Source organism: Anser anser, assembly GCF_964211835.1.
Source record: "Anser anser genome assembly, chromosome: 5".
NCBI lineage: Eukaryota > Metazoa > Chordata > Aves > Anseriformes > Anatidae > Anser > Anser anser.
In genome coordinates, this window is record NC_139725.1 from 40,614,541 (window position 1) to 40,639,065 (window position 24,525).

Genomic DNA, 24,525 nt, shown 5'->3' on the forward strand with positions numbered 1-24,525 from the left:
CAGCTCCTGCTGGGAGAGGAGAAGGAGCAGAGCAAAGAGCAAAGTGCTGAGGGGAGCACCCCCTGCCCGCCTCCTCTGCTGCCCACCCTGCTTGGGTGCTGCAGTGTTTCCTCGGCAGAGCACTCAAGGAGCTCTCATCCCCTCAAGGAACTGCTCTGTAACTATTAGCACTTGAAATAAAATACCTCTTTAAGGATTCTTCACAAAACGTTTGTTCTGTATTGCACTGAGCCCTTGAAGACAAGGCTATACATATGCCATGTTTTCTAGAAATGTGTACCTAACTGTAGTCAGAGTTGTGTCAAACAATGTTGGCATTGGGAAAATAGCACTCTGTTGGAGTGTGTACCATGTGTTTGCATCTTTCACTTTATTTTGTCTTTTCCATTCTTACTAATTTTTGCCTCAAAACTTTCCTATTTTACCTTCATTCTGCATGCATGTGTTTTCCTCTTTCTTGCCTTCCGCTCCTTTCAGCCAGCCGTCCAGTGTTACAGCGATGGCTCACCTGATGATGAACCACAGGGGAGTCCAATGAGCCTGGCAGCCAGGAATCCTCGTTGTTTTCTGCAGTTGCTTCTCTCGTCCCCACTGCCTCTGCTAGTGACTGAAATTTTAACACCTGAATGATGCACTCTTATCTTGCTTGGTTTGTTTGTACTCTGCATACAAGTAACCCTTGTTATAGTGTAATTTGTCATAAGCATCCTAACTAAATTTTTTAAAGTCGGTGATCATTTGGTACTGCCTGACAGCAATATATCTTCTAAACAAATAAATTATTTCATTTCTTTCTCTGAGGAAGAGTTGTATATGCTATAAAGGTTTTTGGTTTGGTGTGGGGTGTGGGGCTTGTAATTCTTTAGTTTTACATATTGCTATATGGATAAATGTGAGAAAGTAAGATTAGAAGAGTGGTTCTGGAATTTTGAGCCCAAGGGATGAAATTTGCGATTGTTATGTCACTGAGAGCCTGGGGCTGTGAAACCTCCACTACCTGATAAATAAGTTGTACCTGTTAGTAGAAGGGTCTATTATGAAACAAGGTCACTGCACACCACTTGGCACAATATCAGCAGGAAGTAGAAGTCTAATGCAAGCATCTGCTGAAAACACTAAACCTTTACTCAAAAATCAAAATAGGAATTCCCGAAGCCTTGATTAAGACTTTGTATTCTGTTCTCCTTTGGGCTCTCAGGGCTAAAGCAATTGTGGTTTTCCTTCTGTTAGGAAAAAAATGGATGGATGCTCTTTGTTTGCTCAATCACTGCATTATGTTTCTGACCTAGTAAGAAATTCATTGTTTTGCTGGGCTTAAGGCTGTGCATTTCTCACAAGCAGAGGGCTGTGTTTGTAAATGAATGTTTATTTAAACATAGATCCTATTATCCAAAGACTGGCATTCAAGGATTTCAGAATTCTTACAGAGAAACTAAGCATGATGCTTTCATATTGGAAATACTAGCGGTAGTGTCATACTCCAGCAGTATTGCTTTGTTCCACAGCTGTTCCATAACAATGAGTATAGACATGTATCTTTACAAAAATGTTTGGTTTGGTTTATAATTTTTTAAAATCTAGATGACTGCAAAGTTTTGGTTTTCAGTACTAATGTAACTTAAAATTATGTTGAAAGCATCCACTGTAACATTTATGGCTAGAGAAGGTACAATTTTGTGCATATGTTTGTTTTAGCAAATATACAAGATGTGAATTATAACCAACAAAGGAGAAAATGAGAGATTTAGTGTTTTGTTTTGTTTGTTTTTAATAAAAACTGAATGAAAACTTTGTGTTAAACTAAACATATTCTTCCCCCTACCCTTTCAATTTCTTTCTTTCTTTATTTCAGGAATTTGAAGCCTTTCAAACATTTGTGGAAAATCGACTTCCGTTTGATATTGTTATTGATGGACTCAATGTTTCCCACATAAAACCCAGAAAGTTGCAGTGTGAAAATGTAAGTGCTGGTTAAATATTAATTAAGAGTTTTGTGTATGCCTAGGCTGATGGTGGAACAATTAGTGACTCATTATTACTTACCCTCTTGAGAAATTGGTCAAACATTTTTGTAGCATGTTACAGTCAGTCCAAAGACTTATCTAGACTTCACAAATGAAAATAATCAGTGGAGAGATGGTGGTTCTTACACACTTAACTGTATTAGTCATATAAAATGATACATAAATTTCCCTTGTACGCAATGCTCATAGTTAGAGATAAGTTATTGATAGTAACTTTACTAGGATATACATTGTGTGTTTCTCTGTTTTCTTAACAATGGGGAACAGAATAAACTTACTGTACAGAAGATATAGTCTAATGCACTTATGCTGGTAAATCTTTCTCTTGAAATAACCCCCTAGTTCAGACTGCATCCTTTATAAGTTTAAACTTTATTTCACTTCCTATTGTCTTAAGCATTTGAGTTCTGTTCTTACAAGGGCAACTCAGACTGGCTTCAGTTCTTTCCACTTGGTGATTTTTAGAAGAATAATCCAGCTTCTTTGCCAATACCTTTGAGAATCTTTTTTTTTTTTTTGCTAATACCTTTGAGAGTACCTTGCTCAATCTTTGAGAATTCTTGGCACTCCTTTTTGGCATTTCCCTAAGAAATGGCTTAATGTTTTGTTGTTGTTGTAGTTCCAATGAAATATTTATTTTAAATTAGGAATAACAAAGTAGCTCCTCACATGTCTTCCAAAGCAAGTCTTTAAACTTTCAAGCTCTTGAAATTAAAACTAAGTTATAAATGAGTTTGATAAAAAAAGGAAGTAATTTACTTCTAGTAATTACAAGAAATACATTTTTGTTCTTAGAACTACTTCAAAACTATTCTGAAGAGGCAGGATATCCTTTTATATATGGAGATAAAAGCAGCTGAGCTAAGGAGCTGAGATAAACCTGCTGAAAGATGTTTAAGAGCTGCAATGAAGCTTCATGAGATGCTGGCTCACGAAGAGGGTACTTTCCTTAGAATGAAAGTAGAAAAGGAAGTTCACAAGTTGTTTGCATGGGATCATGGAGGAAGTGTTGATTATCTGAGAAGAATCCCAGGCAGCATGCAGTGGCACAATGTTTTAAGACCTATGAAGACAGATTTATGCTGCCAAAGGGAGAAGAGAAACGAAGTGTTGTTTTGTTGATGTCCTGCATCAGTACATGCCTGTCCCAGTGTGGGAGCTCTGATTGGGGTCTTGAATGTTCACTAAATGTTGGAGGCAATGGAGCAAAGAGCAAGCCTGGTTTTGCGGGATAATTACTTCTGATCTCTGGTCAGAAATCTTACTAGGAGATATTAGCATGTTGAGCAGCATAAGCTGCCTTTGAATTCCTTTTTAGATTCTGCCTTGTTCACTGGAAGGATTTTAGGATCTATGTTGCTGAGCAGCTCCAGAAGGACAGTATGGCAGCATCAGCTTCCATTTAGATGATTCCATATAGATGCAGGTTGGATCTTTCATGAGTCCTAGGTATTTACAGATTGTCTGCTTTTTCTTCCTGCATGACAGAACACTAACTTGGGCTCATCCCATCTTACCTCCTGAGAAAGATTCTCTTAACTAAAATTTACTTGTTCTGCAAGCTATGGTGCTGTTAATTATTACTGCATCTTGCCATGCACCCGAAATGTTAATCATTGGAGTTTCTGCCAAGTAGTCTTTTGATGCTCCTGTTAGCTCAGTCCTGTTTTTGAGAGTGTGAAGTCATTACAAGAGATAGGATGAAAATGCCCATTAGTTTTTCTATGCCTTTCATCTCTAGATATTTACTGGCTGGATAGAATGTATTTTTTTATAGGAAGTGTATATTCATGCTCTAAGTGACAAAACAGCTTCTTCGCTGCTCCAACCATCCTGAAGAAATACTCTTTTAGACATATGAACGACTGGATACTTTTTTCTTCTATTGAGCCCCTGTATTCATTGAGATACTTTGTTTTTTAATGGTAGATGTATTTATACATGATTATTCTATTAACTGATGAGTATACTGTTTTATCCACTTAAATGTGGAACATTGCACTTACCCACTTGAACTGTGGCACAGTTTGAATGTGAGAGCATGTAGGATGCTAATTAGGAGTGTTTTCTTTCTTTGTGAGCCTGAATTCTTGCGCTGTAGCATATCAGGAAAGGATTGTGCCTTTATTCTTATTTTAGGTGCTTTGGATAAGAAGCATGTATTCTGGTTTATTTATTTTTTTCAAGACACAGCTGAACAAAATAAAAGGAAACAGAAACAGCAATGCAAAACAGAGCAACCCTTTCTTCTGTCTCCAAACGTTTCCTCCAGATGATGGCAGGGAAGGCCACAGGAATCTCTGCTGGTGTAGCGTTCCTGATCAGTATTGGTGCTGGGGGAGTAGCCCCCATCTGTGACTGCTGACCTCTGCAAGCTGTAGGTTGAGCTTTGAGGTCTAATTCTGCCACAAAGCGCTTCCTCTCCGGAGGCCGCTGTCCCTGCGGCAGAGGCAGCTGAATGGGAAGTGGCAGGTCCGGGGCACAAAATGCAGAACTGAGAGGACAAAGAGGAGAAATAAATGCCAGAGAAGCTGGAGGCAGAGTCTGAAGGATAGAGAAAGCTAACAGTGAAGGCTGCTGAGGTCAGGGTGGCTGGCTAGGATAGTATGACTGGCCAATTTAGAAGAGGGGCGTGTTGTGATTCTTCAGTGACCTAGTCTGCTCTTCTTGAGAAATAATAATATTAAAGTATATTTCCAAGAACCTGTGTCAAAAGCTGCAAATTGTTAGCTTGTTGGACCACCTCTTATACAATTTAGAGTAAATAGCAGAATAAAAGTCATAGTTAAACGTAGGAGATGGCATAAGATTTGTGGCAATTTTAATGCAGTCTCATTTTTATTTACATTTAACAAAAATATAATAAAACATTGATAAAATACTACTTTCTTTTTCAAACAGCTTAATATTTGTAATTCCCTCTAGGCATTCTCTAGGCGTCTTGGAAAGTGGCTGGGTGTAGGGGCAAGGCACAAGTACCTTATGGGATGAGAAGAAAAGGAAAAACAGCAGAAGTTAAAGGAATGACTTTTACTTGTGTAATCCCCAAAGTATTCTGACATTCTGGAAAACTAGATATGTGACTTCCAGTAGCCCCAGGCACCTTTAGTCTTCACAGCCAGCACTTACTTAGCAGATCATCATGAATCTTATTGACTTGGCAGATTTACAGGAATATTCTGTGGTAATTTCTCTATTATATGACACAGTCACTTTGTAATTACAATCCACTTTTTTGCCAGGTTGATTTTAAACTAGAGCTGTTTCCTGGTACAAATCACCAAGCGGCTGCATCAATTACTGACAAAAGAGGAGGTAGCATGAGGATGGGAACAAGCATTTTTGAGGGCTAGGGAGTGGTGAGATCATCTCTTTTGAAGGCAGTCGCTGTAAAGCTGCAGCACTGGTTATTAGCAAGTACCTCTTTTCGACACTTTGCAAGTTACTGTGTCATTTTAAATTAGACATTATAATTAATTCCTAATTAGAAGATACTATGGAATGGAAGTTATTTTTGCTATATAATCTGAACAATAGAAACAGACTCCCATAACGTGTAAAATAGTTGTCATACGTCTTTTTTGGGCATTACATTCTGTTCCTATTTAAGACTGTACCTGATGTGTATTTGCCTTGATGAGTCAGTCACAGTTTGTACTGCAAAGCTGGTAGTTTATAAACTGAGCTATCCTTGCAGTTTGACTAAGCAAAGTTCATTCTGGCTGTGTCGTGACTTAGAGTTAATCCTTTCCTCCAGGTGTATCTAATTACATCAGTCTGCAGCTACACAATGACATTTGGAACTCCCTGTTCCCTGCTGCCCCAACTCCCTGTTGTGTTCCTGCCTTTCACCTTGTAAAGGTCAAGAGAGGGAATTTCCACGCGCTGGCCGTCCGGTTGTCTTCTTAAACACAAACTGTTACATAACTCTCAAATGCATTTTTTCCTGTTTATCACTGTTTTCAGTAGAAGTATTCCTCGGAAGCAAGGGGAATCTAAGTGCAGGCAGGATAACAAGGCTCTGAAGCATCCCTCTTGGGATGTGGGAGAGGAGTCAAGGAACTCTGAGCTCTTCCCAGCTACCCCTAGATTGTAAGGGCCAGGGCAGGGGTGACAGCGAGATGGGCAGGGGAGCATGGTCAGCAAGCATGATTTAGGGAGGACTTCACTATTTTAAATATACATTGAGATTGCTCTATTGTAAATGAGGTATGCAGCCAGCTCCTTTCATAGCTGTACCCAGCTGGTCTTAGACATAGCTGAGTATATATATCTCAAATGTGTGTTGGGACAGATCAAAGCAAACTCACAATTCCCTTCTTCAAACAGTTCAGCAGTTGGGGCCAGCTCAGCCCTAACTTTTCACTCCCTAATCTCTGTATTAAACTCAGACATCTAAAAGATTGGTAAAATGCTCCCAGACTGAATTCGTTAAGGCAGATACTGTACAAAGAAATAGTTTTCGCTCTTGGCGGAGAGTTCAAAGTGGTTACTTCCAAACTTAATCAGCATTTCTATAACTGGACTACACAAGTTCATATAATTCCCATGCAAATTGTAGTGGGCCTGTACAACAGCTGACGAAGCCAGAGCCTTGCAGTTCCCCTCCCATCCCGGCCCGGTGGCAGCAGTTGGCAGCCGCCCCTGCCTCACCTCCTTCTGCCTGCAGCAGCCGTCAGCCCCTGCCAGCTGAGCCACCAAAGCTGCCTTCCTGCACAAAAGGGCAGGCTGGGGTTGCTGTAGCTGGGGTGCTCAGACGGGCAGAGGGGATAGGGCACGCCTGGTAGATATTTCCTCTTTCTTCCAGGTGAAAAACGGCAAACGTGTTGAATGGAGGTTGCTCTCTGAGTAAACAACCCTCCGAAGGGCTGTTTGCGTGAACTGTGTGGTAACAAGTAGCATAGCAAACACTGGTTATTGTTGCTTTTTTTCATATTAAATAATTTTCAAATTTTTATCAAGGAAATTCAGAGTTTAAAACTAATACTATAATTTTACCTGTTCTAGTGTTTATGTGCTAGATATTCCTGGACTCCGTGACTGCTTTAGTAGTATTGAAGAGGAGAGAGAGATGTTGCAGCTTTGAAGGGAAAGCTGACAGTGAGAAGACTTTCATCAGGTCAGGGGAGAAGAACATGATGTAGGATAGTAGTCTACAAGGAAATGATGACTGGTCTTATTACATTTTTGAAAGAAAGCCTAACAGCGACCACAGAATTGAAGAACTTTGAAGTATTATTCATTGTAAATTCAGCTTGGAACCATTTTTTGATATGACCTTTATTCCCAGTGTCAAGATTCTTTCTCCAAATATCAAGACAAAGGGAATAGCTCTTCAAATGAAGAAATTGAAAAACGAGGGGATGAGGGGGGAGGACCAGCCACAATAACCCATCATTCTCTTGGATTAGTAACCCAAACCAATTTTGAAGTATAATTTTGTTTTTTTTTGAGGTCTCCTGCACCAATAAATCCTCTGTCATTAAAAAAGAAAAAAAAATGTATTGGAGCTTATGGTGTTTGGGGGAAACAATAAAGAAAACTTTTGCTCCAATGTCTTGACTTAGTAAAAAATACTTTTAGGCTAAAAAAAACAGAAAGAAAGTAATACCTGCACATACATACATATATATAGTTGACAAAAAACTAATTACTCGGGTTTTCATGTGGTGATTTTTCCCAGTCTTCAAGTCTGTTCTTAGCCATGCTACATGTATACGAGATCAACTGCACAATTAGTGAGACACTGATACTTAATACAAAACTTGAGCTCTACTGTATGAGATCTCCTGCAAAACAAGCATTTATTAATAAATTTGCCCCAAATCAAGTCATGCATGGAAAAGAATGTTCTTTCTTCTTTGACTCATTTGGCAGCATCTGTGATTTGTTCAACTACTTTACTGTCTTTAAATGAAGCGAAAATTGAGTAGATCCATGAGTCATTCTCTGTTCAGAATCAATACATCCAACAGAGGTCTTATTTGTCATACTGTGACAGTTCATCAATTCTTCCTCCTACCAACTCTTGTCCTACCACTCAGCAAAGCCGTCAGACGTGTCTGTCTATTTGCTCCCAGCCTTTTCCATCTTTCTATTTTCTGTCTTCTGATGATAGTCCAAGTTTACATTTCCATGATAACTAAACATTGCCCTGTTACTCAATGTTGGAGAAATTTCTGTCTTTGCAACATCTGTTGCAGTCTTTAGAACTGTGCTTTCATTTCCTTTGAGTATTGCTCGAATCATAAGGCTGAAGATCTTTGATGGATGCACTGAAAATCACCTACAGTGTGTGTAACGTGATCATCACTTGGTTTAGCCACAGGATACCTCTCCTGACATTCAGACCCTGTCTTAGTATAGAAAGAAGCTCATGTACTAACAGGTACTCTTGCAACTGCACTTATTTTTAGTGTTAGAGGTATGTGAGTGTCACACTCAGCATTGCATTCATCTCTCCTCTGTTAATTTCTGAGGGTCCTTGAATATCTCAGCAGGTGGACTGAGTGAATCTCTTCCCTGAAGTCACATGTAAGGGACTGATAAGCTGAAATTTATCCCCCCTCATATTTGTGCCATGTTGAATAGGATAGGTCCAGTTCGTAAATTTTTGTCCACTAGATCAAGAAGAAGAGCAAGGCTGTTACGCTCCTCAGGAGACGTGAAGGGGAAAAAGAGGTGAAGGGACGTTTGCTTCAGACTTAGAGGAAAGGCCTCAAGAGTCAATCTTTTCTCCTTGAAGTTCTTCAGAACACTCGGATAATTTCCTTTTGTGGCTAAAAGAGAAATAAAGGAGCATTTAATGTATTCAGCTTCACACATATAGGATAGTTGAAGGCGTATTTGACACAAGTGTCAGAGATTCTAGAAATGCTCCTTCAAGTAGTAGGCATGTATGCTTCCACTTTCATTTTAGAGTTACCCAATCTGATTTTGCATTTCCTGGTGAGAAGAATAAAGCAGCAGAAACTGAGCAGGTTAAGAAATCTGACTATCAGGCGTTTTGATAACCTCTCCCTGTCGTTTTCTGCCCAAGTCCAATACTTTCTGGTGGTGCCTCCCCTTACTATTGTTGGCCTCTGGCTATAAGGCTTCTTTTTTTTTTTTTTAATAATAATAATAAAAAACTTGTGATTAACGTAGTGAACTGTTGTGGTTCCTGTCTGGTATTTATCATTTCTGCCTTTGTATTTGGCAATAGGAGCAAATCGAATGTTAAGATAAGTACAGGAGCACCCAAGCACTCCTTTTTTTATAAGGGAAATTGCATAATATCTTTCATAATAATAATGCTTGTACATCACCAGGTATATGAGCTTGAAATTCGACAGAGCAGAATGAACGTGCCCTGATGATTCATGTTCAGGTGAACTTTGTAGTTGTAGCAACAGGTTGTTTGTTGTGTTGCGGAGAAGTCCCTCTAAACTCTGGGTGACGAAGTCAAATGAGGGTATCTTCCGAACTGGGTGAGTTTGAGTCATGCTGTTTTCACTTCTCCCTTAGAAACCAAAAGGTGAACTTTCTTCGGGCAGCCCAACTGATTCATCTAATTATGGAAATGTTATCATATGGCAATAAGAGGTATGCTGTGCTTCCAGATCTGAAACCTGGTCTTTAGGGAACGGAACTGCTTCTTTGGAAGTGATCTTTGTGTGGAAACTCCTATTGAATAGTGATATGAACATAGGGATGCAAGCCAGAAAACATGGTGGTTGGTTTATTATAGGCCAATTCTATGCAAGAATAAATATTTGCTTTGAGCCTGAGAAATGCTGTTTCTCTGTATGTCGCCTTAAAGGTAATGTAGATAAAATCCTTAGAACAATGATTGGATTCATTTATGTACATCTGGATTTATGTACATTGAAAAGCAATAAATTTTTGATTCACACTTGGCTTTTATAGATGATATTCTATTTTTAGTAGAAGTAGGAAAGTACACATGTTTAGAAGCTGTTTTATCTCAGGGAGAAAAGGTGCAACGAAGCAGAAGCTTAAATTCTGTTTGGATGTATTTATGAAGTTATGAAAACCTAGATTTTCTTGCCCAGTGGGTTATTTCTAGGGATCTCAGTATATTGACATGCTGATTAATGATTCAGCAAGCCATCAAGCTGCATTTATTGCTTTTTCTCTAGTTGAATTCTACTTGTAGAGCTAGAGTGAAAGAGGTATATAGGGATAGAGGTTTATACAGGTAGTTAAATATATATAAAATTGAAGTTATAAAATGATTGTAACTGCAGTGAAATTTAAAACCAGAGTTAAATTATTATTATTATTTTTTTAATATTCTAGAAAAATTGAGTAGAATTCTCTATAGATTTTAATCTAAATCTCTCTGTAAACTGATTGCTTCATGTTGTCTGGTACAAGAAAATAGTTTACAAAGTCCTATTTGAATTTACAAGAACAACTTCATCAGATAAGATTCCATACTGCAAACATGATTGCACTGGCAGTATGCTTGTTTAAAAACAGTTCATAAGAATTCGTATTTCAGACTGAAAAATTGTAAGAACACTTAATCCTTATCCAAAATACCATTCCCATTACAGATGACTTCCTGTATCAAACATTTACTGTGAAAAACATACCTTTTTCTAGTACTGATTTTGTACATCAGATGCAGAGGTGATAGGCAAGAGGCTCTCACTCTTCAAATTCTACCAAGTTTGGAGGGATGATTCCTGTTGTTATAGTCTCCCAGATCTATTTATTTTTTTACTGCTTGAAAAAACTGCCTCCTGAATAACGGATTTAATTGCCATTGGTAGAATTTTCTGTGATAAACTTATTTAATTACTTTCCCCAAATACTTCTGGTTTTCAAAGCATCCTGTGGCAATGAGTTCTACAATTACAAAAGATATGATAAAGTCTGTGCTTCTGTTTATTTTAAACCTTCTGTCTGATAATTTTTTATGATGGCCTCTACTTTATGTGCTGAGAAATGGTGGGTATTACCCATTTGCACTTTCCAGCTAACTTGTCATTTTTCGGGCCATCTAGAATAGGTAGCACATACTCTTTATAAATCATCTGAAATAAAAAATTGTATACAGTTCTACATGTTAGGTGTCATGGATTTTTGTATCTTTCTTATTTTTAACTGTGTTCCTTTCTTGATAGGGTATTTACTGTACCTGAGTGCATATGATGAAAATAAGGGCTACTCTTGGGCTAAGGAGTAAGCTCCTCAAATGGGACTGGGGAGAGCAGCACTTCACTATATAATTGCTGGTCTTGTTTGACTGTGAGCAACTCTGTTTGAAGTATTCAGGTCTTGCAGATTTCTTGTAGGTAGTGTAACAAGCCAAAGCTTTTTGTGAATTTTTCACAATTTTTAAAGTAAATTCTTGTATCTCATAGAATGAAAATTCCTAATATCTTTTCTTACTTAATTGTAAGAGATTAATATAAAATTTTAAATAAAATTCAAAATTAATTGCGCCTCAGAAAGGCAGTTGGAGTCTGTGACACTACAGCAAACCATTGCAATCTTCTGTGGATCATTTGTGGTACACCTCTGCTGTGGTTAAATATGTGGTTAAACAGAGATAGCAGGAGAAGGGAACAGTGTTTTGGCATCTTCCATCTAATTCCCCAACACCAATGCAATCAAAACATAGTCTAGAATAGTATAAAACGTGAAATACCTGGAAGCCTTGCAAGTGTGTCTATTAATGGTTCTAATCAGACCTGATTTATTCATACAAAACATAATTAAGGTATTATCACACATGCTGGGAGTTGTAAATGATTTTGTTGCTAGGTGTCATGTGAGGAGCAGTAGTGATATGGTAAGAATACCAGTACCAGGAACATAATAAGAAAGCTATGGCTACCTTTGCTACTGCTATTCAAATTTTCATTAAAAAAATTACCAGAAGCTAATTTCTAACACAGGCAGTGTTAATCTGCATGGGTTCTTCTTTTGTCATATAGAATGAACTCTGAAGAATGGCAATTTCTTCAGACTGCTTCTAGGAGAAAAGTCCCAAGCTGAAATAAACTCCAAAATCGTCCCTGAGTTGCAGGATCTCCTGAAAACGAGCCTCTTATCTGCTGGTTCTCCTCATGGGCATGTAGTGATAGTGTTAGCAAGTCAATGGCTTACTGCTGCGGAGGTCAGTCCTGTGTATAAGGTCATCCCTATTTCTTTGTGTAAAGCAACAGAATATTCTTTGGTACTTGCAGAAGCTCTCCAAACACTTTCCATATTTGCTTCTTAGCATGATGTTTCATGCTGCTTACATGGTTTTACGACGTTTTAGATCTTCCCATGTGCGTTTTTCTAAATGATAGAGAATGAACTAGAAGCTTAAACTGTGTATGTGTATTTACTTATTAGTAGCCATGGTTCTACGGCCCTGTACATCAATAGAATTCTTCACTAGCTGACCTCCGAGAAAGACACCTACCTCAAGGTCTTAAAAATTAGACTTTGAAAACCATTTGATGAAGAAATACCCCTATGAAGCATCATTTAGATGCTTCATAGACTTCTCCTTTTTATGTGTATCCATCAAATAAAAATCCGTATTTTCTATTCTATAAATATTTTTCCCTGAATATGATCCCCAAAACTACAATGTAAATCACTTTAAATACTTAGTCTTTGGCATCGTACTTACTGACCTGCCACATATTTTTAGGAAACCTACCTCTTCTTAGGAAATCCTCTATTTCCAATCATTTACATATTTCATACTAATATTTACAAGTATCTACTGGTTTTTCCTTTCTGCACAGAGATACTAACTTGTGATGCTGTTTTCTCCTGATCTGTTATTCACCAGATAATTCTTTAATAATCTGAACAGTTCTTTTCACAGTTCTATCTGGAAACATGCATTCGAGTTATAATGAGTCAGGTGAGTCAGAAGCTAAAGATGTTTTCAAAGTTATTAAACATAATATACCCTATTTTCCAACCAATTTTATCAGTATGAACTGATACTTACTGGCTTCTGTTTAATTTTTCCAAATCATTTATATTATTTCCAACTGCTATGTTGTCCTATCCTTGAACAATTTTTCCTGTAGTGACTGTTACAAGTGGACCCGTGCATCTGTCAAGTTTGTGATGAAACCAATATACCTTCAACATAAATAAGGAAATACTAGTTATGCTTGTATCTGTCCTTATCATTTTCCTGCATTTGTGTATTTATCTGCTCACTTTTATGGTCATTATAAAAAGAGACAGTGAGTTGGCAATAATATTTCTTCCGTTTGTGATATTTTTAATCTTTTTGAATCATGAACTTTCCAGGATTCATGTTGACACGGCTCCTTGAGCAAGTTGTGCACATTGTGTGGCATAAGCTCTCTAACAGAAGTTAAAAGCCAGTTCAGTTCCACTGGTTCAATGGAGTTATTCCTGATTTAGGTGGTGTACTTGTGTGGAAGAATCCTCTTTGCTAATGCCTTCTCTCCTTGTTTATTCCTAATTATGTGATGTTGGGGTAAACTAGGTATTGCTTACGCTTTGCAATGGAAAAAAAAATAGTAGTATGATGGTGCGTATTAGATTTGTGGTTCATTGGAATTTGAGCTTCTACATTCAATTACAGTTTATGTTTCTATAAATGGAAGATGGGTATTCATTAAGTGCTAGTATTACCTATACTACTACCTGATTGATTGATTGATCGATTGATAGGAATTTTCTTCCACTGCAGTCCTAAGTTGGTACATATTTGAATAAATATATAAAGTGGCAATAAGAGAGATGCAAGAGGGTAGTCACAGAGCAGAACCAGACAGTCTTAATGATGTTGATTTACCCTGATCCTTACTAAGAGTCATCATCCTGGGCTTGTCTAATGTTAATTTTGCTACACTGCTTTCGGCATCTAAATCCATTTGTGTTTACATGTGATATCCCTGTAAAGGTTTGTATTGACTGTCTAAATCCATTTATGCATGCTGGCCCTAAGACTCAACAGTTAAAGGAAGTGGTTTAAAATAAAAGACGTGGAGGTTTTGACATCTTCACTTCTCAGTGATACATATGTCATACTTCATATTTTCATGTCTTGCAGAGTAAAGAGTTCTGTCTTTCCACTGAATGGGCATCCCCAAATGGGCTTTCAGAAATACTAATGCTAAAGAATAGAAATTTTTTTTCTTGCCCCACTCACTCTCATTTCCACAAGCCCCATCACTCTGCCAGCCTAGCTATCATAACCACTAATATGAAACAGTTTTAACATTGAATTACCTGATACATTTGGCTTATTGTCTGTATACAAAATACTTTTGAAACTACAGCTGTCCCTTACACTTGAGCACAGATGTTTGGACCTGGGTGCTGTAGGGGGTGTTTGTGGGTGTGTGTGTTCTTTCCACGGAAATGGGCGAAGGAGGGAAAGATGCAGCAGAATTCCTCAAATGGCTGGCTGGTGTAGTCACATACAGACAGCTGGAAACCATAATGCTGAGTCCCCGGAATGAAATTCGCTTAAAAAGGTAGATCCTTTTATGAAACAGGGAGTGGGATGTTCTTATTTGGCTTCTATTATCTGAGCCTTTCTGGTGAACATATTCACAAGCTTATTTCTCTGACTGCAAGGGCAAAAAATGACAAAGTTGACAAAGATTTTCATATAACCCTTTGTTCCCATGAGGTGGAGCTTTCAGACAAATGCCAAATATCATCTATAATTAATTTGTGAGAGCTGACAATATTATCTGTTTGTCAGATACTCTATCTTATCTCCTGAATTAAAGAAAAATACTTAAGATAAACACTGACCTGGCCAGTGTTTAGATACTGAGTACTGCAGACTGTTACCGATAAACTTATATTAAAAGCATTAAAGTAAATTAGATCTTGTGGATCATAGCCATTGTGAGGGGCTTTCAGACCTTCACTGCCAAGGATCTCCAGGCCCAGATGTTGGCAGCAGCGATATTAGCAGTAAAATAGCATGAGTCTCCAGTGTTGTACAATCCGAGTTAATAACTGTGTCAAGAAGAATAATGCTGAAATATTAAAGCCCCCTAAGTTTTCTGGTAAATACCAATTATGCTTATACCAGTATTAAGCAGATTCCTGCCTTAGTCCCTCTCTGCTGAAATCCCTTGTCCTAGGTATGCGTGCAGGGTAGGTAGGCCTGGCTCGGGCCTTATTGCTGCCCCTTCACCTTAGAACTTTGTGCTTTAGTTTATTTCTGCTAATTTTTGTCCTGCTGAAGAAAAACATTTCATATGTTCTTTGACATATTAAACAATTTTTTAATCTTTCAAAGAGAAATCACCAGACTTGAGTAGTGTTGGTTAATGTATTTATTTGTGATAAGGACTGGACAATGGCTCTTATTGGAGCAACTGTTTTTGGAGGTATCCTCTTTAGCGCTAAATAGTAATCCGTAGCAGGCAACTGCAAAATAGTAGGAATAAGAAACAGAACAAAAATTGTGTGAAAATTGTGTCATAAATATTTGCTTCATACTGTAGTCTAATTCTGTTTTTTTTGATTGCAAGCGGTTGATTTATGGATGAGTTTTGTTGGTTATCGTGCCATCCTACCTGGACCATAAGCCTGTTTACCTGTAAGCACAGAAATAGCCTATATTTTAATGTTTTTCTGTAAGTCTCTAGTTTATCAAAAGGTAGGTTGTCACTGCAGAAGCACAGGTTTACTGTGTCTTGAGCAGCATCAAGCCTGTGCCTGCCGTAACATTGATCTCCCCAGCTGGTGCAGCACCTTTCCTCAAAGAATAAAAGTACCGTCTGGGACTTTTTGAACCACAGATGGGAGAGGGGGAAAACACAGCATCAGACTAGGTCAGTGACGCTGTTCAGACATCTGCATGGGACAGTGGTGAGAGCTACAACATTGGTATCTTTTAAACTCTCAGTTTCAATCTTACAAAGCTGATTTCAGTCCTGCACTAAGTTATTTCCTATCTGTGGAAAAGATCAGTTGATTTTGTGTTTTCATTTTCATAACGACCCACCGCCATTGCCACTAACACTCAGAGGTCCTGCTCACATTTTGGATTTTCAGTGCTTAAACATAGCTTCTGACTCAACCTGTCAAGATCAAAGACTGGCACAGCTGCATATAGTTCACAAATATTCCTTTCTAATAGCTAGCTTTTTACATTCTTTCTAAAATGAGAAATTATAGTTTTCTGTATAAGTTTTTCGTATATAACTGCTATAGAAATAGTAGAAATGCAAAAATACCAGTGTAATGTCAGACTGGATTTCCAGTGAAAGCTGGCTGACCCCTGAAGTTGAGACTTCAGCTGGGACAATTTTTCCATTTACAGTCTATATCACTGATAGATGAAGTTTCATTTCTGTAGCCTATACAAAAATAAGTAAAACCTTATACCTTTTCATTTTTATATAACTTACTTGCTCATGAGAATAATGGTGATGTATATGCAGTACTTAGTGCAATAAAACTATGTGTAGTGAACAGTAAGAAGGTACTGTTGAAGAAACAGCAGCACAAGCAGGAAGAATTTAAGAATGAGAATAAAGGATAGTACTGAGATGTGGAAACACATAGGCAAGACTTTGTGTCCTTTGAACTTTTATATGCTTATTTTCCTCCTGTTGTATAATCACTGATAGAGAGAATCACCTAGCTCATTTCCTGGGTGTCAAGGGTTGATACTGATAAATCTTTCATACTTTGCAAATCCTCAGGTTTTGATACAAAATAGTGAGTTCTCAGGAGAAGTCTGGATTAAAAAAAAATCCATGTAAGATGCCCCATGAGTTTTGTGAAGATCTTGGTATTTTTTTCTTTGTCGCAAGAAAGGAGATGAGTAAGAGGAGAGATGAAAGTATGCAACAAATCAGATACATATTAAAAATAGAGAAGACAGGTGAGGTTAAAGGATTAAAATAAGGGTAATGGAATCATTTGATACTAGTTTTTTAAGAGATAGGTTATGGGTTTGCACAAACTTAAGTTTTGATCCAGAACATCAGTTACTAGTTTCAGTCATTCAACAACTGGAAATCTAGGTGTATTTCTTTCTTTAATGTCTTGAGCCATAACCTAAGTAACATGGCTTGAGAAGAGGATTAAGAGACAGTCTTCCAAACAGAATGTATTGAAATTTGGAAGGGGTGTTGTGCCATGATTTAGCAGATCTACTTGTGTAAATTAACTTTCTGGATTTCATAATAAACCTTATGAAAAGAACAAGGTGATTAAAATCTGTCATTCTTATATCATTAGAATTTCCTTTTTTTTAGTTGCAGTTTGAGGAAAAAAATTATCTATTTAATTTATGGTATTGATACTTAACTCTGAGGAAGGAGTTATCTAGGACAGGAAGAATCCAGGAATTATTAATTATAATATTGTAAACTTGTCATTATTTCTGGAGAATTAATCTCTTGGGCAAGAGTATGTTTTAAAGCTTTAACATATGCAAGTGAGACTTTTATCCTTAATATTTAAAGAATTGCATTCCAACAAATCATGCTTTCATTCCTGAAAAGACTTGAGTGACACAGGTGCTTGATCTTACTTTCTATGGGAGTACCTCAGGGTGTAATTTTCAGGGAGAACAAAGGAAGTCTAAAACTGTTCACATTTAGAATAGATGAACCAAGCTTATAAGCCATGTTTTGTATCATACCTACATCTTTTTATTGCCCAGTTTTGTCTCAGATTAACATCTATTATCATATTAAAAATGTAACTGTCCGTAAGAATAAACCTCTGATGTGTATATAGCTGAATTTGATTGCTTATAGAGAGAGCAACTCTGCTCCCCCCTGCTTCCCTCCCAGCAGAAGTCCCCATGTTCTTCACCACAAACACAGTGTCAGGAAATCAGGTAGATGGGAAGATAGCATTGGGAGCCACGTGGCTAAGCTTTTTGCCCCTCAAAGTCGTGCATCCAAGTAGAGACCGTGGAGCCAAAACAAGAGGAGCCATGTGAGATGGCCTAGTTTTGTAGTTCTCACCCATGCTCTCTCCTTTTTTCAACGTGCTTTGGGTAGTACAAGATGCAGGCTGTGGTAGAGAGGTGCAGCGTCTGAGATCACTTAGGTAAACAGCCTAGGAGGGGATTTCAGATTATTGATTGTGACTGCTGATGTGGGTTGTGTGTTTCTGAATTCCTGAAGTCTTAAAGAAGTTTTAACGTTGCTACACTTGTGACAAAAGCAGAAAATGAATGTGTTACTAAATTTTCCTTGTGAATATGAACATTTCCCAGTTTTAGTTGTTGCATTTTCAAAAATGCTACTTTGGATTTCAAACTCACACTTTCTCATGATCTTTATGCCTACTTCATAATTACTGAGCCAACATCAGTGGGTCAGTTTGCATGTTTAAATCAATGGTATATTTTTTAAGTGATTGGGGAAAAAAAATGCTGTTGTAGATGGTTAACAAAAAATTACTGTTTCTTTGTCTCCATGCGATTCTAAACCTGTTGCTGCATAACAGATTTTTTTGTAGATTGAGAAACTTAACTGGCACTGCAGTGACTTTCAAAACTCAACTTTCAAAGATTCAGTTATGCAACTAGGGAATGTTTGTGTCCACATATTTCTTGAATTGTTGTAAGAGTCAAAGAACGAAGCTGTTTTTCTCTTTTACAAATTAATACTGTGAAAATCAGCAGTTCTCCAGCTCCACATCACTTCTTTAGCCATCATTTCAAAGTTCTTGGCATTGTTCATTTAATAACATGCTTTGCTAACCATTATCATTACCCATTTCTCTTTTATTTAGCCATGGTTGACCTTTACTCATCTGAAGATCATGAGGGAACTGGGGTTGTTTAGTCTGGAGAAGAGGATGCTCAGGGGAGACCTTGTTGCTCTCTGCAGCTACCTGAAAGGAAGGTGTGGGGAGCTGGGGGTCGGCCTCTTCTCACAGATAACTAGTGATAGGACTAGAGGGAATGGCCTCAAGTTGTGCCAGGGTAGGTTTAGCTTGGAAATGAGGAGACATTTCTTCTCAGAAAGAGTAGTCAGGCACTGGAAGGGGTTGCCCAGGGAGGTGTTGGAGTCACCGCCCCTGGGGGTGTTTAAGGAAAGGTTGGGCCTGGTGCTTAGGGACATGGTTTAGTGGGTGACATTGGTGGTAGGGGGCTGGTTGGACTGGGTGATCTTGGAGGTCTTTGCCAACCTTGATGATTCTAGGATTCTATGATCTTGAAAATATCACCATTCAAAAAGAGTAACATAAGTGTGTTCAAGAATGGTGACACTAAAAGATTTGTGGGGTGTAAGGTCTGAGAAGGGCTGGAGATCTTCAAAGCAGTAATCCGTTCTGAAAAAACAGACTCCAAAAATCTGGTGTTTCTTCCAGCTGATGGTCCTGCACCTGCCTCCCTATCCTTCATGTCACACATACAAATAAAGTGATTTGAATAATTTGTATATATGCATGTCTTTGGTCCCTGCATGCATCCCATTTGATTCTTTTAATTCATGTAGAAAATACTGGTGTGCTATTCATCCAATGACTACTCATCGTGCCTTTTGGGTATAATAGCAAGATATGGCTGTAATTAGATTACATATTAGAAAATATCTATTTCAGAACCTTTTTTTTTACTTGCATCTCTGCTAGGAAGGATGGGGACCTATCCCTGACTTCATGTTGCATAGAAGAAATCTGCAACAGTTTTCCAAAACGTAAAGGTAATTTACAGAAGTTTGTTTTGTAGAGGTGTCTCTTCAAGATTGTTTGGAATTGGAAAATTTACCTGTAGTCTATAATAAAGCAGAATTTAATACCAGAGTCTTAATTACGAACATACTACTTCTGCATTCAGGACTGTTTCAGAGATTATTTTGAGCAGGTTCCACCTCAGTTGAAGTCAAGTACAGTAGCAATTAAAGGTATCTCTATTACTGGGATAATACCCAGGATACCGTGAATACAGGAAAATATAAAACATGCTATTGCTTCTGTGCCTAAGTTGAACCTGTTTAAGGTCACTCCTTGTAACTCTGCTTTACTCTCCACACTACTTGGGAATCAAGAAGATGCATGAGTCAGGATGCACTTGCTGTCAATGGGAACACCAGCATGTGCTGAAACGCCAAGGGCCTTGGTACACAGTCAGGTTGCACTTGGCTGCAGAAGCATCCCTTGGATGCCTCTGAATACCAATTTCTCTGCAAACAGCAGAGCTGTATTTGGGCATCATCTCCTCTGGGTAGACTGAGGCTGCTGTACCGTCCTCGATCTATGTGAAACCAACTTGGATATCTTTGCTTCTGTGCTTTAGTTTTTCTGTTCAATCCATACTCTGCCTTTGGTTACTAGAGTTCGCTGTGAAGTCGAGAGCAAAAGCTGGCACCTAAAAGTGAACTGCAAATTCTAATGAGTCGTGGAAGTTAAGGCATATGTGTGTGTGTGTGCTCAAGAGAGGATGTGGCAATTCTAGGTGTGGAGTCAACATAGACAGGTAAAAACATGTTAAACATTGCGTGATTGCTGTCATGATGTGTAAAGTGGAGTCATTGGTAGAGTTTTGCATGATGATGTGTGTGTTGCATCAATCTGCACAGTCCTGCTTTATCGCGGCATACAAATATTCCTGACAACATTGTAACTGCAGCACTACAGAAACCCTCAGTACTGTAGAGGATAATTCCCAAGAGTTAGCTACTGGCTGTCTTGAGCAGTACTGTAAACCAGGCTGCTCGAGCTTCTGGCCGTTATTTATTAATCCATTACCGCTTTCTCTTCTAAGTAGCTGCCCCCTTCTATTCTATTCAGGGGAAGGGAATCTGCAGGAAACCAATAAACGTGTATGCAGCCGCTGCATTTGAGTGAAGAGGACTTTGAGACTAATTTACACTGAGGACTTTGAGACTAATTTACCCTATGCCATCAGTAATAATGTAGGGAATATAAGAAGCAGCTTCCATTATGTTTGTTGCTTTGATAATGGTGTTGAATCTGCTTCAGCGAAATGACTGGGCTCACTGGAAAAGTGACAGATTAGGTTTGTTTGGTTGTTAAATTTCTGGGAGGCAGCACCCTGCCTTCCCTGCCTAACTCGTCGTGGTGGGGGAATACCTCCCGTGTCCCGGCACGGCTTGCTCTCCCATGTGCCACTTAAGTGCACAGGTTTTTTGAGCTTCTTTGTCTGCGATACGTAAAAAGGGAACTAAAAATGATCAATCGAAGTCAAATAAATGTATTGATGGTGGGAAGTGTTCCCTTGCATAACCCTGGTGAGAGCGCTCCTGCTCAGCCCTGCTTGATGGTGTGCTCAGGCCAGCTCAGCACCTGTGGTCAGCAGGGTGGTTTTAGGTTTCCTCTGCACTTGCACAGCCCCAGGACTGGGTGGGAAGCAGCACTGACAGCAGGTGAAAATAAATAGCAATAACACTCAGCAGTTTGTTGCTGTTATTAGCAGATACCAGACCATCGGTGTGTTCTGCTTTTAAATGGCAACTAGTAAAAACAAATGTTCAGAAAATGTCTAACATGATTTATTAACAACAAATTTAAACTGATTTAAACTTTTTGGTTGAGTACTTCTTCCTGCTATAGCTGGATGCAGGTGAGCCACCACCTTTTGCTGAGGGCCAAAGGGTGTGCCTCTGAGCACAGCATTTAGGGATTTCCCATCTGACAAATGGGAAAACACTGGCAGTGTCCAAGGAGAAAGGTTGTCTTACAGAAAGCTAACCTTTGGAAAAGGGACGCGTGGCGCTGGGTGATCTAGCGATCAGAGTGGATGACTGGCTGTAGGAAATCCATACCTGCTCTGCTCATAGTTCCTTGTACGAGGTGGAGTAATTCACCCGTCTTCCTTGTTTTTATTATTAAATTACATCATGCACTTGTGTAAAAGGGAGATTCAAGTATACATTTACTTCATAAGGCTGTTGTACAGCTGAAAGAATGAGGATATGTTTTGCAATGTGACAAGGACTGTCTGCCCCCTCAACTTAACTCCCTTCTTTTATCCTTGTTCAGTTGTGCAGAATTGTGCATGTGGATTGCTGCAGAACTATTCCCAGGAATTAGTATTGAAGCATTCCCTTCCAGTGAGAATCTGTTAATAGTTAATCTTCACCTGAAAAGTGATTCTTTCAAGGTATAACTTGCTGATTTTTAAAATATAAAATTACCAGCTACAGCGTTTTCAGTTGCTCTATTTCACGTTGGCAAAGCTTAGGCTTTTGTAATGTGGGATCGTATAACGTGGCTGAACCCCAGCAGGTTGCTGTGGGGTTTGTGCTCTCTGGTTCCTCTGATCCAGAAGTTCCTGCCCTTGAGTGTGAGCGCAGCATGGCCCCACGAATAGATGGTATCAGCACAACTGAAAATTAAAAAAAACAAAAGGTGCATTGCGCTATGAGGGCAGGAGTGTGGTGGTGGAGGGGAAATTCCATGAAATCGCATTGCTTCAGATACAAAACAAATATTCATTTACTTGTGGGGAAATAGCTGCATGCCTTTATCTCTGGGACTGTCCCAAGGAAAGATAAATGTATGCACTCAGCCAGGGTGCTGTACGAGCGTGCTGTTCTTCCACTGATCCAGAGCTTAGGGTGCAGAAATAAGAATCAGGGCATGCACACGGTACACATGCATCCATTCTATGCTTTTCCTTTAAAAATTAATTAATAGCAAAATGCTTCAAAGATCCACGTTGGGAGATAACACACATGTGTGAGCAGTGGTCTGCACTCTTGCACTGATCTGTGTGCAGTTTCATACTTCCTTGTGGCTGCACCTTGGTTCCATCCAAGTCCAGTTTACTAACCTGCTGTGAACACAAAATTGTTTACGTTGTCAGTGAGATGTTTAGGAGAAGCTTGAGACAGATCTCATTAAACGAAGACTGGGACAGCACAGTGATTATTTAAATGTAGCTGATAATTGAAAGGGCTTGCAAACAGATCCTGTTCTGCAGGTTCTAATGAGCATGAATTTCGTGGGGAAGGATCTAGTGATCTCCACAAACAGTTGATTAAAATGTATCTGGTTCAGAAAGAAGCATGGACCCTGATGTGCCCTGTCAGGAAAAGAGGGTAAGACTCAATGCAGTGATAGCTATTTGTATAATCCAGAAGTACTTCCAGTACCTTGTTGCGTGGCAGTGATGTGTGCAGCACAGCAGCAGTTCACAGCTTCTTGGTGCTTCTCTGGCTCAGCCGCATCTAGCCACGTGAATTGAAGGAGTCAGCCTAACCATGCTTATTTTCTCTTCCCTGCAAAATGGCAGTTTACAATTCTAGTTTTCAGAGAAAATGAGTTTTTTATGTGCTCTGCTGACCAAATTTGAAAGATAATTGTAAATAGTAATAATAATAGGTATTACTATTATATATGCTATTATAATATCTGTTATAGATAGACATTTATAAAAGGTCATTCTTTCACTAATTTTGTAATCCTCATTCTTGAGAAAATGAATAACGTGGGGAATGTGTGTGCTGCACATTTTTAAATGTTTTCCACACACTGCCTTTTGAACAGATTATCCAGCTGAACATCTGAGGTTTGCTGCCTAACTAGTGTGGGAACATTCAAAGGGTGCCTCAGCACAGAGCTGTTGCCCATAGAGCTCAACATATCAGCTGTTGCCTATAGCAAATATGCATTATGTAGTGGCAGAAAACAGTAACTTTTCCCTAACTTTTGGAAATATGAGATTAATAAAATACTCTTTCTTTTTAAGGGAGATATCACTACTTCTGCTTTTTTGTTAACAGTACTATGTTGATTTTCCTCTATGACTAAAGCAAGTGTTATTATTGTGTGTCTCATGTTTTCCTTTCTTGAGAAGCAGCCAGGCGTGGGAGTAGACACACTCAGGGAAACCCCCCACATCAGTTCTGTGACTCTCTGTAGACCACCCTTGTTAAGTGCCCAAGCCTAAAATGAGATAAAATGCTGCTTCGTAAAGTTGTATCAGGCAAGGGGGTGTGCAGAACAAAATTATTTGTATCTTGTGAAATCAAAAACAATTTCTATCTTCTATGTTTTATTTGTGTAAGTAAAGTTTAATCTTTGTGGCAACTAGAGGAGGGACAACACGCTGTTATACAGGCAGGAGATTCTGTTTTTTTTTAAGGCAAGTCCAGTTAACTTTATTAAGATTTAAGCCTGTTTTGAGTTTGTCCATTGCAAAACTGTAGCTAATTTATACCCACATCTCATTTTTTTTCCCAGAAGCCCTTCATACTAGAGAACCACATATCCTAATAAAATCTAGGAGGCGAAAGTCCATATGACTGCCAGATACATGGCACACTTAGTCTGAGCTGACTGCAGGTCCTCTGCCAAAAGGGGCGCTCACACACTTGCTGGCCTCACTACCTCCAGTGATGTCTTCCCATCATTTCTCCTTGCATCAGGTCTTTCAGTTGTGTGGCTGCAAGCTCAGCCCTGCAAAAAATAAAAAAATCTCTTGTTGGATCGGTGAGCTCACAGGTGGCTGGGACATTGTTAGATCCCGTGCCACGGAAGTGGTGGGAATGTGCAGCTTGAGACAGAAATGAGTGGGAGCACCCCTTCCACTCCT

The 24,525-nt window shown here is 38.8% G+C and overlaps 1 protein-coding gene across 2 annotated transcripts in view; it reads left to right on the forward strand.

Moving 5' to 3' along the window:
• The window catches only part of PRORP (protein only RNase P catalytic subunit), a 46,642-nt gene that overhangs the window by 17,212 nt on the left and 4,905 nt on the right, over nt 1-24,525 (forward strand). For both annotated transcript variants that reach the window (XM_083837690.1, XM_083837691.1), the window contains exon 5: nt 1,853-1,960. In XM_083837690.1, coding sequence (XP_083693816.1) covers nt 1,853-1,960 — 108 coding nt within the window. The remainder of the gene's footprint in view (nt 1-1,852; nt 1,961-24,525) is intronic.